Here is a 12224-nt window from a genome sequence, read left to right on the forward strand (position 1 = left end):
TAATACGTTATCCAAACACTTCTTATTGTATTTTTTTTTTTTTAATGTATATAGGAAGAATTTTCTGGCCTTTCTGCCCAACGCTTTGTTTTTGGAGAGAGAAATTTTAATATTAAAAGCCCTCATTCCCAACAGAATGTCACAGTGAGAGTAAGTAGATGTATTAATACTGTTGACTGCAATATTTTTCATTAGGAGTGACAGATGTATGTAAAACTGCATTACTGCTGCTATTTGTAATAGTATTTGATAGAGATTATAAATAGTTTTGAAGAAATACCTGGCAGTCTGTTTAGCCATTTGAGAAGTGACCAGAAATAACCCTTCCAAATTTTCCTGAATCCCTTATGCCTCACATTAGTGATTCAGGGTTGTAGAATTGCTTTCTGAATAATGACCTGTTCTGTTATTAAGGAATTCTATATTTCAGTGAGCAGTGGCACCATGAGGTTAAGGGGTTAATTTCAAAATAAGACGCTTACATGTGAAGGCCAAGTAGGTGCCTTTTTCTAGCCTGTATTATAAAAAACACAAACATCTTTGCATCTTTATAAAATGCTAAGGAGAAAGAGAAGTGGTTAAAGCTGTGGGCTGGGGAACTGGGTTCAATTCCCACTCCAGCTCCTTGTGACTTTGGGCAAGTCACTTAACCTTCTGTTGCCCCAAATACAAAATAAGTACCTGTATATAGTATGTAAACTGCTTTGATTATAACCACAGAAATGTTGTGTCTAACCCCCCCCCCCCCCCCCCCCCCAAACACACACACACATCAAATCATATAATTACAAATGAAGTTGGCATGGCAAGTTGCCGGATGCAGCTCTGGACAACTTGTTGGGCAGACTGGATGGACCATAGCGGTCGTTATCTACTGTCTTTTACTATGTTACCTGTGAACAAGATCTCTTTATTGTTTGAAGTCCAAAGGTGAGGAAGTTTTGGCAGATGAATTATCTGAATGTGATTGCCTTTCCTCAGCTGAGAGGTGCCCAGCTCTACCACCGGCTGCCTTTCAGGTGCTGTGGAGGACTTGCAGCTCATCTGCATATCCTTTACAGCCTTCTCCGGGGTGACTCCCAGGTCCACTCAGGGCTTCTGCTCTAGGTGCCCAGCGCTCCCACCAGGTGCTGTGGAGGACTTGTAGCCGTTCTGCATTTTCTCACAGCTGTATCCGGGGTGACTCCCAGGTCCACCCCGATCTTCCCAGGGCCCTCGCTCCAGGTGCCCAGGGTTTCCAGGTGCTTTTTGGCTAGGATCAGGTGACCCTCAGGGGGAGGAATGCTGGCTTCAGCCTAACCCCTAGTAAGCCTTTCCTCAGCTGAAAGGTGCCCAGCTCTACCACCGGCTGCCTTTCAGGTGCTGTGGAGGACTTGCAGCTCATCTGCTTATCCTTTTCAGCCTTCTCCGAGGTGACTCCCAGGTCCACTCTGATCCACTCAGGGTCTCTGGTCTAGATGGCGTGCGGGGCATTTTTCTCTTTACATTTATTTTTTTCCTCAATTACTACTTATGGCTCCAGTACACTTTTTCTTCTTGGTACTGTCCCTAATTTGTTTCTCCATCTTAAACCACTGTACACTGCAGGAACACATCGTCCACCCTCTGTATTCATCATCTCACCATCTCTTTTTTTCCTCTTCCTTTTTCTCAGCTCTCAACCTTCAGCATTTCCTTCCTTCCATTCATCCATCTCCTTTCTATCTGAGTACATCTCGCCTTCGTCACTGTCGTCGTACCTCTCCTACTCTTCTCCGTACTCTCTTGCTCCTTCTTTCCTCTAGGGACATTAATCCCAATCCTGGTCCTGCACATCAGCTCTCATCCTATTTGTGCGGGTCACACCATATCTCCAATCTAATTTCTGTTCCTCTCTTCCCTACTCCTTCCCTGCCTTTCTCTTGCGCTCTGTGGAATGCCTGCTCTGTCTGTAACAAACTTTCCTACATCCATGACCTCTTTATCTCTCGTACCCTCCATCTGCTTGCCCTAACTGAAACTTGGCTTTACCAGTAGCGGCCCTATGCCTTTGAGGTTATCATTTCTCCCATACTCCTCTCTCGGTTGGCCGTGGAGGTGGTGTCGGGCTACTACTTTCACCCTCTTGTAGATTTCAACCTCTTCTTCTACCTCAATCTCACTGTTTTTTCTTCCTTGAAAGTCCACTCCATCCGTCTATTTGCTCCTCTGCCTCTCGGAGTAGCAGTCATTTATCGACCCCCTGATAAGTCCCTTTCTTCCTTTCTCACTGACTTTGATGCTTGGCTTTCCTTCTTTCTTGAACCTTCATCTCCTTCCCTCATTCTTGGGGATTTTAACATTCATGCTAATGATCCCTCTGACTCTTATGCTTCGCAGTTTCTTGCTTTAATATCCTCTTTCAATCTTTAACTGTGCTTCACTGCCCCCACTCACCAGAATGGCCACTGTCTTGATCTTATCCTGTTCTCAAACTGCTCACTCTCCAGTTTCTGTGCCTCAACTCTTCCCCTCTCTGACCATCATCTGATAACTTTCACACTTAAACACCCTCCTCCCCAGTCCCGTCCAATTTTAACCAATACATTTAGGAATCTTCAGGCTATTGACCCTTCTACTCTGTCCGCCAGTGTTTCAAATCTCTTCACTACCACTATGTTATCCAAGTCTGTCAATGAGGCTGTCTCTTCCTATAATACTATTCTCTCCTCTGCTCTGGATACTCTCGCTCCTCCCATTCCCCGTTCTGTAAAAGGTACCAAACCCCAGCCTTAGCTGACCTCTAGAATCCGCTACCTACGTTCCTGTGCCTGCTCTGCCGAACGCCTTTGGCTGAAATCCCGTGCCCATGCTGACTTCATACATTTCACATTCTTGCTGACCTCCCTCCAGTCTGCTCTTTTACTTGCCAAACAGGACTATTACATCCAGTTGACAAATTCTCTTCGCTCAAACCCTCGACATCTCTTTGCCACACTGACCTCTCTCCTCATAGTGCCTTCACCTCCAACTCCCCCTTCACTTTCCCCCCACACTCTGGCTGAGTTCTTTCATGATAAGGTTCACAAGATTAAACGTGAATTCTCAACCAGGTCACCCCCACCTTAGTCCATTCTCTCAACCCTCCAACCCCTGCCTCCTTTTCTTCCTTTTCTGAAATCACTGAAGAGGAAACTAAACATCTTATTTCCTCCTCAAAACTAACTACCTGTTCCTCTGATCCTATTCCCACCCATCTACTTAACATTATTTCTCCTACTGTCATCCCTTTTATCTGTCATATCCTCAGTCTTTCACTGTCCACTGCGACTGTTCCTGATGCCTTCAAACATGCCATAGTCACACCACACTTTTTAAAAAACCTTCATTGGACCCTACCTGTCCTTCCAATTATTGCCCCATCTCCCTCCTCCCTTTCCTATCCAAGATACTTGAACGTGCTGTTCACTGCCGTTGCCTTGACTTTCTTTCATCTCAAGCTATTCTTGATCCACTTCAATCTGGCTTTCGCCCCCTTCATTCAACTGAAACAACACTTGCTAAAGTCTCCAATGATCTGTTCCTAGCCAGTTCCAAAGGTCTCTATTCTATCCTCATCCTTCTCGATCTATCTGCTGCTTTTGACACTTGATCACAGCCTACTCCTTGATACGCTGTCCTCACTTGGATTTCAGGGCTCTGTTCTTTCCTGATTTTCTTCTTATCTCTCCCAGAGTACCTTTAGTGTATACTCTAGTGGATCCTTCTCTACTTCTATCCCACTGTCAGTTGGTGTACCTCAGGGATCTGTCCGGGGACCTCTTCTTTTCTCCATCTACACTTCTTCCCTTAGTACTCTGATCTCATCTATGGTTTTCAGTATCATCTTTACGCTGTTGACTCCCAAATCTACCTCTCCACACCAGAAATCTCAGCCGAAATCCAGGCCAAAGTATCAGCCTGCCTGTCTGACATTGCTGCCTGGATGTCTCAGCGCCATCTGAAACTAAACATGACCGAGACTGAGCTTCTCATCTTTCCCCCTAAACCAACCTCTCCTCCTCCCCCATTCTATGTTTCTGTGGATAACATTTTCATCCTTCCTGTCTCAGCTCGTAACCTTGGGGTCATCTTCGACTCCTCTCTCTCCTTCTCTGCACATATTCAGCAGACTGCTAAAATCTGTCGTTTTCTCTATAATATCACCAAAATTTGCCCTTTCTTTTCTGAGCACACTACCAGAACCCTCATCCACACTCTTATCACCTCTCGCTTAGACTATTGCAACTTGCTTCTCCCAGGTCTCCCACTTAGCCATCTCTCTCCTCTTCAATCTGTTCAAAATTCTGCTGCACGACTAATATTCTGCCAGTGTCGTTATGCTCATATTAGCCCTCTCCTCAAGTCACTTCACTGGCTTCCTATCCGTTTTTGCATACAGTTCAAACTCCTGTTATTGACCTATAAGTGCATTCACTCTGCAGCTCCTCAGTACCTCTCCACTCTCATCTCTCCCTACATTCCTCCCTGGGAACTCTGTTCACTGGGTAAATCTCTCTTATCTGCACCCTTCTCCACAGCTAACTTATCTTGCTGCATCATATGCCTGGAATAGACTTCCTGAGCCGGTACGTCAAGCTCCATCTCTGGCCGTCTTCAAATCTAAGCTAAAAGCCCACTTTTTTGATTCTTCTTTTAACTCCTAACCCTTATTCACTTGTTCAGAACCCTTATTTTATCATCCTCACATTAATATTCCCTTATGTCTTGTTTGTCCTGTTTGTCTGCTTAGATTGTAAGCTTTGTCAAGCAGGGACTGTCTCTTCATGTTCAAGTGTACAGCGCTGCGTACGTCTAGTAGCGCTTTAGAAATTAGTAGTATGTTGGAGACATTAGTGATAAAGGCCTAGGAGAGAGCTGTTGTCTTTGTTTAAAAAAAAATGTTGAGAGGCATTTTAGTCTTTACTTCAGGAATTCCCAAGCTCTGTTTCTGGGACAAAGTATGGGTTGCATTGCATTACTTGATACTTCTAACCAACGCTGGCCTTTAAGTTCAATGTGGCTTACAAATTTATATAGAAACAATGAAAATACAATAAAGTTCTCACTAGGAAAAACAGACCTGTCTGCAAGAAAAAAATACAGATAGTATGAAGACATCAAAAATTTACAAAATAAGAAAATTTATAACATTTTATGAAACTTGCAGTAATTTTCCTCAGATCTAATATCTAGTGGTAATAAATTCCACCATCTGGTTGCCTGGTACACAAAACAGATCGAATGCATAATTTTATATATAATATTCCTTCAGTCAGGATAACAGAGAATTAAAAACTCCCTAGAGGAAGAATTGGAGTTCCTAGCTGACAGACCTATTAATCCCTGCATATAAGCAGGAGCGACTTCATAAATAATCATATGAACAAATAAACAGAGTTTAAAAACTGAGCAAGGCTCCATAGGTATCCCATTCAATCTTCTCAGTAATGGGCATTGACCTTTCACACTTAGCTGATTTACAGATTAGTCGGGCAGTTGTATTCTGAGCTCTCTGTAGTTTTCTTAATACTGCTTTTTTACAGCCATGAGAAGTTCTGAGAGAACAGGACATTTCTCTGGTAAGTGAACACTACTTTGCTTGTGCTTTGGGAACTTAAAGATTGGGGTTTAAAGGAGGAATTGTAGGTTAGTGTTAGGCAAAATTAAAAAGCAAATTTTAACAGCTAATCTCCATAGTCTTTTCCACTTAGTTTTAAAAGCTTTGGACCACAGCATTAACAGAATCTAACAGCCACTGCAGGATCTAATTTAGCAACTCAAAAAACACTAAGATGGAGTCAGCAGTCCAGCAGCGAGAGGGGTGCTATCCAGTCTTTTGCATTGAGTGTCACATGTATGATTATCTCCCAGTTGGTGAGATGTCATATGTTTGCGCCCGATGCAAAGGGCTCCTAGCTCTTAGAGAACGTGTCCGTTCTCTTGAGGCTAGAGTAGCAGACTTGGTGGAGCTGAGGGAGACAGAGAGGTACATAGAGGAGACCTACAGGGATGTTGTAGAGAAGTCCCACCTCCAGTCTAGTAGCCCTTGTGCTACCTTGGAGGAGGGAGGTCTCCTAGAAGGAGAGCATCACCCTGGTGAAGTAGGAAGTACTCCTGTAGCCAGGACCTGCTCACCAGGGGATGTACTATCCTCTCGCACCGAGGATATGTCTCCAACTGCTGCCCGGGAGAGAAAGGTTAGGACAGCTGTTGTAGTTGGTGATTCGATCATTAGGCATATAGATAGCTGGGTGGCTGGTGGACGTGAGGATCGCCTGGTGACTTGCCTGCCTGGTGCGAAGGTGGCGGACCTCACACGTCACCTAGATAGGATTCTAGATAGTGCCGGGGAGGAGTCCGCTGTCTTGGTACATGTGGGTACCAATGACATAGGAAAATGTGGGAGAGAGGTTCTGGAAGCCAAATTAGAAAGATCAAATCCAGATCCTCTAGGGTAGCATTTTCTGAAATGCTACCTGTTCCACGCGCAGGGCCCAAGAGACAGGCAGAGCTCCGGAGTCTCAATGCGTGGATGAGACGATGGTGCAGGGAGGAGGGTTTTAGATTTGTTAGGAACTGGGCAACATTCTGGGGAAGGGGGAGCCTATTCCAAAAGGATGTGCTCCACCTTAACCAGGGTGGGACCAGGCTGCTGGTGTCGGCATTCAAAAAGGAGATAGAGCAGCTTTTAAACTAGAAATGGGGGGAAGGCCGACAGTCGCTCAAAAGCGCATGGTTCGGGAAAAGGTATCTTGCAAAGATACCTCACAAACAGGGAAGATAGGGTTTCTGGATAGTGAGGTTGCACAACAGACCGTGGTAGGCCAGGTGCCCTTAAATACAACTAAAGATCAGACAAAAGATGGCAAATCAATAGTGTCAGGTACTAAGCATCATGCAAATAGGAACAACAAACATATTCTGAAATGTCTATATGCAAATGTTAGGAGTCTAAGAAATAAGATGGGAGAGTTGGAATATATTGCACTAAATGAAAAATTGGATATAATAGGCATTACTGAGACCTGGTGGAAGGAGGATAACCAGTGGGACACTGTCATACCGGGGTACAAAGTATATCGTAGTGATAGGGTGGACCGGACTGGTGGAGGGGTAGCATTGTATATTAATGAGAGCCTTGACTCAGATAGATTACAAATTCAGCAGGACACAAGTCACACCTTTGAATCATTGTGGGTTGAAATTCCATATATAAAAGGGGAAAAAACGGTGATAGGAGTGTACTGACGAGCAGGTAGACGCAGAAATGATAAAAGAAATCAGAGACGCGAACAAAATGGCAATGTGATAATAATGGGTGACTTCAATTATCCAAATATAGACTGGGTAAATGTAACATCGGGACACACTACAGAGGTACAATTCCTTGATGAAATCAAGGACAGCTTTATGGAGCAGCTGGTGCAGGAGCCGACGAGAGAAGGAAAAATTCTAGACTTGGTCCTTAGTGGAGCGCATGATCTGGTGAGGGACGTTATGGTACTGGGGCCGCTTGACAACAGTGATCATAATTTGATCAGTTTTGATATCGACCTTGAAGTAACTGTACACAGAAAGTCAAATACATTAGCGTTTAACTTTAAAAAAGGAGACTGTGCTAAAATGAGAAGAATGGTAAAAAAAAAACTTAGGGGGGCAACTGAGAGTAAAAACTGTACAACAGGCGTGGACGCTGTTCAAAAATACCATCCTGGAGGCCCAGGCCATACATATTCCATGAATTAGTAAAGAAAGACGGAAGTCCAAAAGACAGCCGGTCTGGTTGAAAAGTGAGGTGAAGAAAGCGATTAGAGCTAAAAGAAACGCCTTCAGAAAGTGGAAGAAGGAACCGTCTGAAAATAACAAGAAGCAGCATAAGGAGTGTCAAAGCAAATGGAAGGCACAGATAAAGAAGGCCAAGAGGGATTACGAAAAAAAGATAGCATTAGAGGCAAAAAAACATAGTAAAAATTTTTTCCGTATATTAAAAGCAGGAAGCCAGCAAAAGAATCGGTTGGGCTGCTGGATGACCGAGGGGTAAAAGGGGCGATCAAGGAAGACAAAGACGTAGCGGAGAGACTGAATGAATTCTTTGCTTCGGTCTTCACCGAGGAAGATTTGGGTGGGATACCGCTGTCGGAAATGGTATTTCAAGCGGACGAGTCGGAGAAACTTACTGACTTCACGGTAAACCTGGAGGACGTAATGGGGCAGTTCAGCAAACTGAAGAGTAGCAAATCTCCTGGACCGGATGGTATTCATCCTAGAGTACTGATAGAACTGAAAAATGAGCTTGCGGAGCTACTGCTAGTGATATGCAATTTATCCTTAAAATCAAGCTTGGTACCGGAAGATTGGAGGGTGGCCAATGTAACACCGATTTTTAAAAAAGGCTCCAGGGGAGATCCTGGAAATTATAGACCGGTGAGTCTGACGTCAGTGCCGGGGAAAATGGTAGGGGCTATTATTAAAAACAAAATTACAGAGCACATCCGAGGACATGGATTACTGAGACCGAGTCAGCACGGCTTTTGTGTGGGGAAATCTTGCCTGACCAATTTACTTCAATTCTTTGAAGGAGTAAACAAACATGTGGACAAAGGGGAACCAGTTGATATTGTGTATCTGGATTTCCAAAAGGCGTTTGACAAGGTACCTCATGAAAGGCTACAGAGGAAATTGGAGGGTCATGGGATAGGAGGAAATGTCCTATTGTGGATTAAAAACTGGTTGAAGGATAGGAAACAGAGAGTGGGGTTAAATGGGCAGTATTCACAATGGAGAAGGGTAGTTAGTGGGGTTCCTCAGGGGTCTGTGCTAGGACTGCTGCCTTTTAATATATTTATAAATGATTTAGAGATGGGAGTTACTAGCGAGGTAATTAAATTTGCTGATGACACAAAGTTATTCAAAGTTGTTAAATCGCGACAGGATTGTGGAGGAGTGGCCTAGTGGTTAGGGTGGTGGACTTTGGTCCTGGGGAACTGAGGAACTGAGTTCGATTCCTGGTACAGGCAGCTCCTTGTGACTCTGGGCAAGTCACTTAACCTTCCATTGCCTACCGCATTGAGCCTGCCATGAGTGGGAAAGCGCGGGGTACAAATGTAACAAAAATAAAATAAATTGTGAAAAATTACAAGAGGACCTTACAAGACTGGGCGGCTAAATGGCAGATGGCGTTTAATGTGAGCAAGTGCAAGGTGATGCATGTGGGGAAAAAAGAACCCGAATTATAGCTACGTCATGCAAGGTTCCACGTTAGGAGTTACGGAGCAAGAAAGGGATCTGGGTGTCGTCGTTTATAATACACTGAAACCTTCTGCTCAGTGTGCTGCTGCGGCTAGGAAAGCGAATAGAATGTTGGGTATTATTAGGAAAGGTATGGAAAACAGGTGTGAGGATGTTATAATACCGTTGTATCGCTCCATGGTGCGACCGCACCTTGAGTATTGTGTTCAATTCTGGTCGCCGCATCTCAAGAAAGATATAGTAGAATTGGAAAAGGTGCAGAGAAGGGCGACTAAAATGATAGCAGGGATGGGACGACTTCCCTATGAAGAAAGATTAAGGAGGCAAGGGCTATTCATCTTGGAGAAGAGACAGCTGAGGGGAGACATGATAGAGGTATATAAAATAATGAGTGGAGTGGAACAGGTGGATGTGAAGCGTCTGTTCACGCTTTCCAAAAATACTAGGACTAGGGGGCATGCGATGAAACTACAGTGTAGTAAATTTAAAACCAATCAGAGAAAACTTTTCTTCACCCAACGTGTAATTAAACTCTGGAATTCGTTGCCGGAGAAAGTGGTGAAGGCGGTTAGCTTAGCAGAGTTTAAAAAGGGGTTGGACGGTTTCCTAAAGGACAAGTCCATAAACCACTACTAAATGGACTTGGGAAAAATCCACAATTCCAGAAATGACATGTATAGAATGTTTGTACGTTTGGGAAGCTTGCCAGGTGCCCTTGGCCTGGATTGGCCGCTGTCGTGGACAGGATGCTGGGCTCGATGGACCCTTGGTCTTTTCCCAGTATGGCATTACTTATGTACTTATGATGTTACAGTAATCCAAATTGGTTGACACTAGCGATTGAACCAGAAAATGATTAGATTTCAGTGGAAAAATAATTTCTTATTTGTCACAATTTCCACAACATTCTAAACAGCTTTGTAACCATAACTGATGTCTGAAGTTCAAATATTGGATATTTATCAATCACAGCTCCCAACAGTTTAAGACTAGGTTCCAAATTGTAAGTGACATTATCAATAATTAAACTACTAGTAGTATCAGACTGATATTGACTGCAAACTATCAAGAATTTGGTCTTATCCCTGTTCAGTTTAAGCTTAAACATCTTGGCCCAACCATGCTTTATAAATGACACAATTTCCTGTATGGTGTTTTGAAACAGAATATAGATAACATCGTCCACATAGATGAAAGGATTTAGCCCAAAGACCGCTAACCTTTTACCCAGAGGAGCCATAATTATATTGAACAAGATTGGAGATAGAGGCGAGCCCTGCAGTATACCACATTCAGATTGCTGTTTGGATGACAATGACCAAGACATTTTCACCTGATAAGACCTGTTGCTCAGGAAACCTTGAAACCAATTATAAAAAAGCTCCTGTGCCAGCATGATCAAGCAACTATAGTAACGCAGAATGATCCCCTATATCGAAAGCACTGGATATATCAAACTGTAAGATAGCAACCTTATTACCAAAACTAGCTTCTTTCCTTATATCCAAATTTAAGTTGCCATGACAGTCTCAGTGCTATATTTTGGTCTGAACCCTGACTGGGAGTCATATATAAAATCTCATGAGTGTCAAGAAGTATTAGTTGAGTGAGTGACCAAACCCTCCATCCCCTTATTCAAAAGGGGAATGGAATCCACTCAACAGTAGTCTAAAATTTCACTTAACAGTGGGATTCTTAGGTGTTTAGAGACATTGCAGGAGTTAACTCAAGCATAAGGTATGCTATCTTTATTCATGTGATATTCTTGCAAATGTATAATTTATGATGCAGCATCTTTGTCCCAATGCAATTATAGGTTTTTTTTTTTCCTAGACTCTTAAACTCATTGGACCCCACCCCCACCCACCCACCCAAGAGAGGGTGGAGAGCATTAGTATTGGTCATAACTAATTAAATGAGCAGTCTTTTGCCTAATACCTATACTTTTTCTCAAGTTCCTTTTTCTGTTTTGGGATCTCACTATTTTTCTTCTTCCCTTTGAGATTGTGGCTTACTGAGTTAGGAAATTGTTCTGTATTGATTGCAGCACTACTTACAGTATAGTGGTTCTAATTTTCTTTCCTCATGGACCTTTGCACATTCTCCTAGGAACATATTTTGGAGTTGGTTTTTTTTTTTTCCAAGTTTGGTTTTCAAATGTATTGTTTAATTTTATTAAGAAATACAATAAACATAGTATTATTGGTCAGATATCTGATACTCTGCCCTTTTCTTATTGTATAAATAGATTTGTGCTTAGATATCTCTCTCTCTCTCTCTCTCTCTCTCTCTCTCTCTCTCTCTCTCTCTCTCTCTCTCTCTCTCCAGTCTGTTCTGAGAATTCTTTATGCTTCCAAATTTAGTAGAATAGTAGCAGAAATATAAAACATTTTGCTTATATGCAATCTTAATAGTTATTCAGTATGTATAGTGTAATTCTCAATATTATCTGCTTTGTTAGGAGGGTTTTCATGGTCCAATTTAAAATGATCGAGTATTTCTGGGCTTTCTTTTTGGAAACTGCTGTATCAGTTTGTTTTATACTTTTTTGAAAATGTTGCACTTTTTTGATTACAGCTCACAAAGCAAACCAAGGTGATGGACGTTGAATCAAAGAAGTTGTTGACAAAAAAGAAGATTGTTTCTTCAAAAACATTGAACAATGGTACTGCTAGGAGAGGCACCACTACTGTCCCATCTAACTTGACCTGCGAATGTTATGCAACAGATAGAGTATGCAGTATTTGCCTTTCAAGGTAATGTGCTATGCTAGAATACACTGCATTTTATTTTATATAATCCTAGCAGATGTAAAAATTGTGTTCCTTGGCATCCCAGCCATATCAGTCTTTTGGATAAGTTGTCAGGGCTGGGTGGTGAATTGCACAAAGAGCTACTTCATTCTTTCTCAGTTGTTGGAATATTTGGGGAGTCCTGTTCAACACAGCCCAAGGAACAGTGTTCCTCACTGAGGA

General features: G+C 42.8%; 1 protein-coding gene across 2 annotated transcripts in view; it reads left to right on the forward strand.

Annotated features, from left to right (window-relative positions):
• The window catches only part of CDC7 (cell division cycle 7), a 158559-nt gene that overhangs the window by 96109 nt on the left and 50226 nt on the right, over nucleotides 1-12224 (forward strand). Inside the window, exons 7-8 of one of the 2 annotated variants that reach the window (XM_030207286.1) lie at nucleotides 55-150; nucleotides 11827-12005. In XM_030207286.1, coding sequence (XP_030063146.1) covers nucleotides 55-150; nucleotides 11827-12005 — 275 coding nt within the window. The remainder of the gene's footprint in view (nucleotides 1-54; nucleotides 151-11826; nucleotides 12006-12224) is intronic. The other variant, XM_030207287.1, reaches the window with a different exon arrangement.

The sequence above is a fragment of the Microcaecilia unicolor genome, chromosome 6 (genome assembly GCF_901765095.1).
Source record: "Microcaecilia unicolor chromosome 6, aMicUni1.1, whole genome shotgun sequence".
NCBI lineage: Eukaryota > Metazoa > Chordata > Amphibia > Gymnophiona > Siphonopidae > Microcaecilia > Microcaecilia unicolor.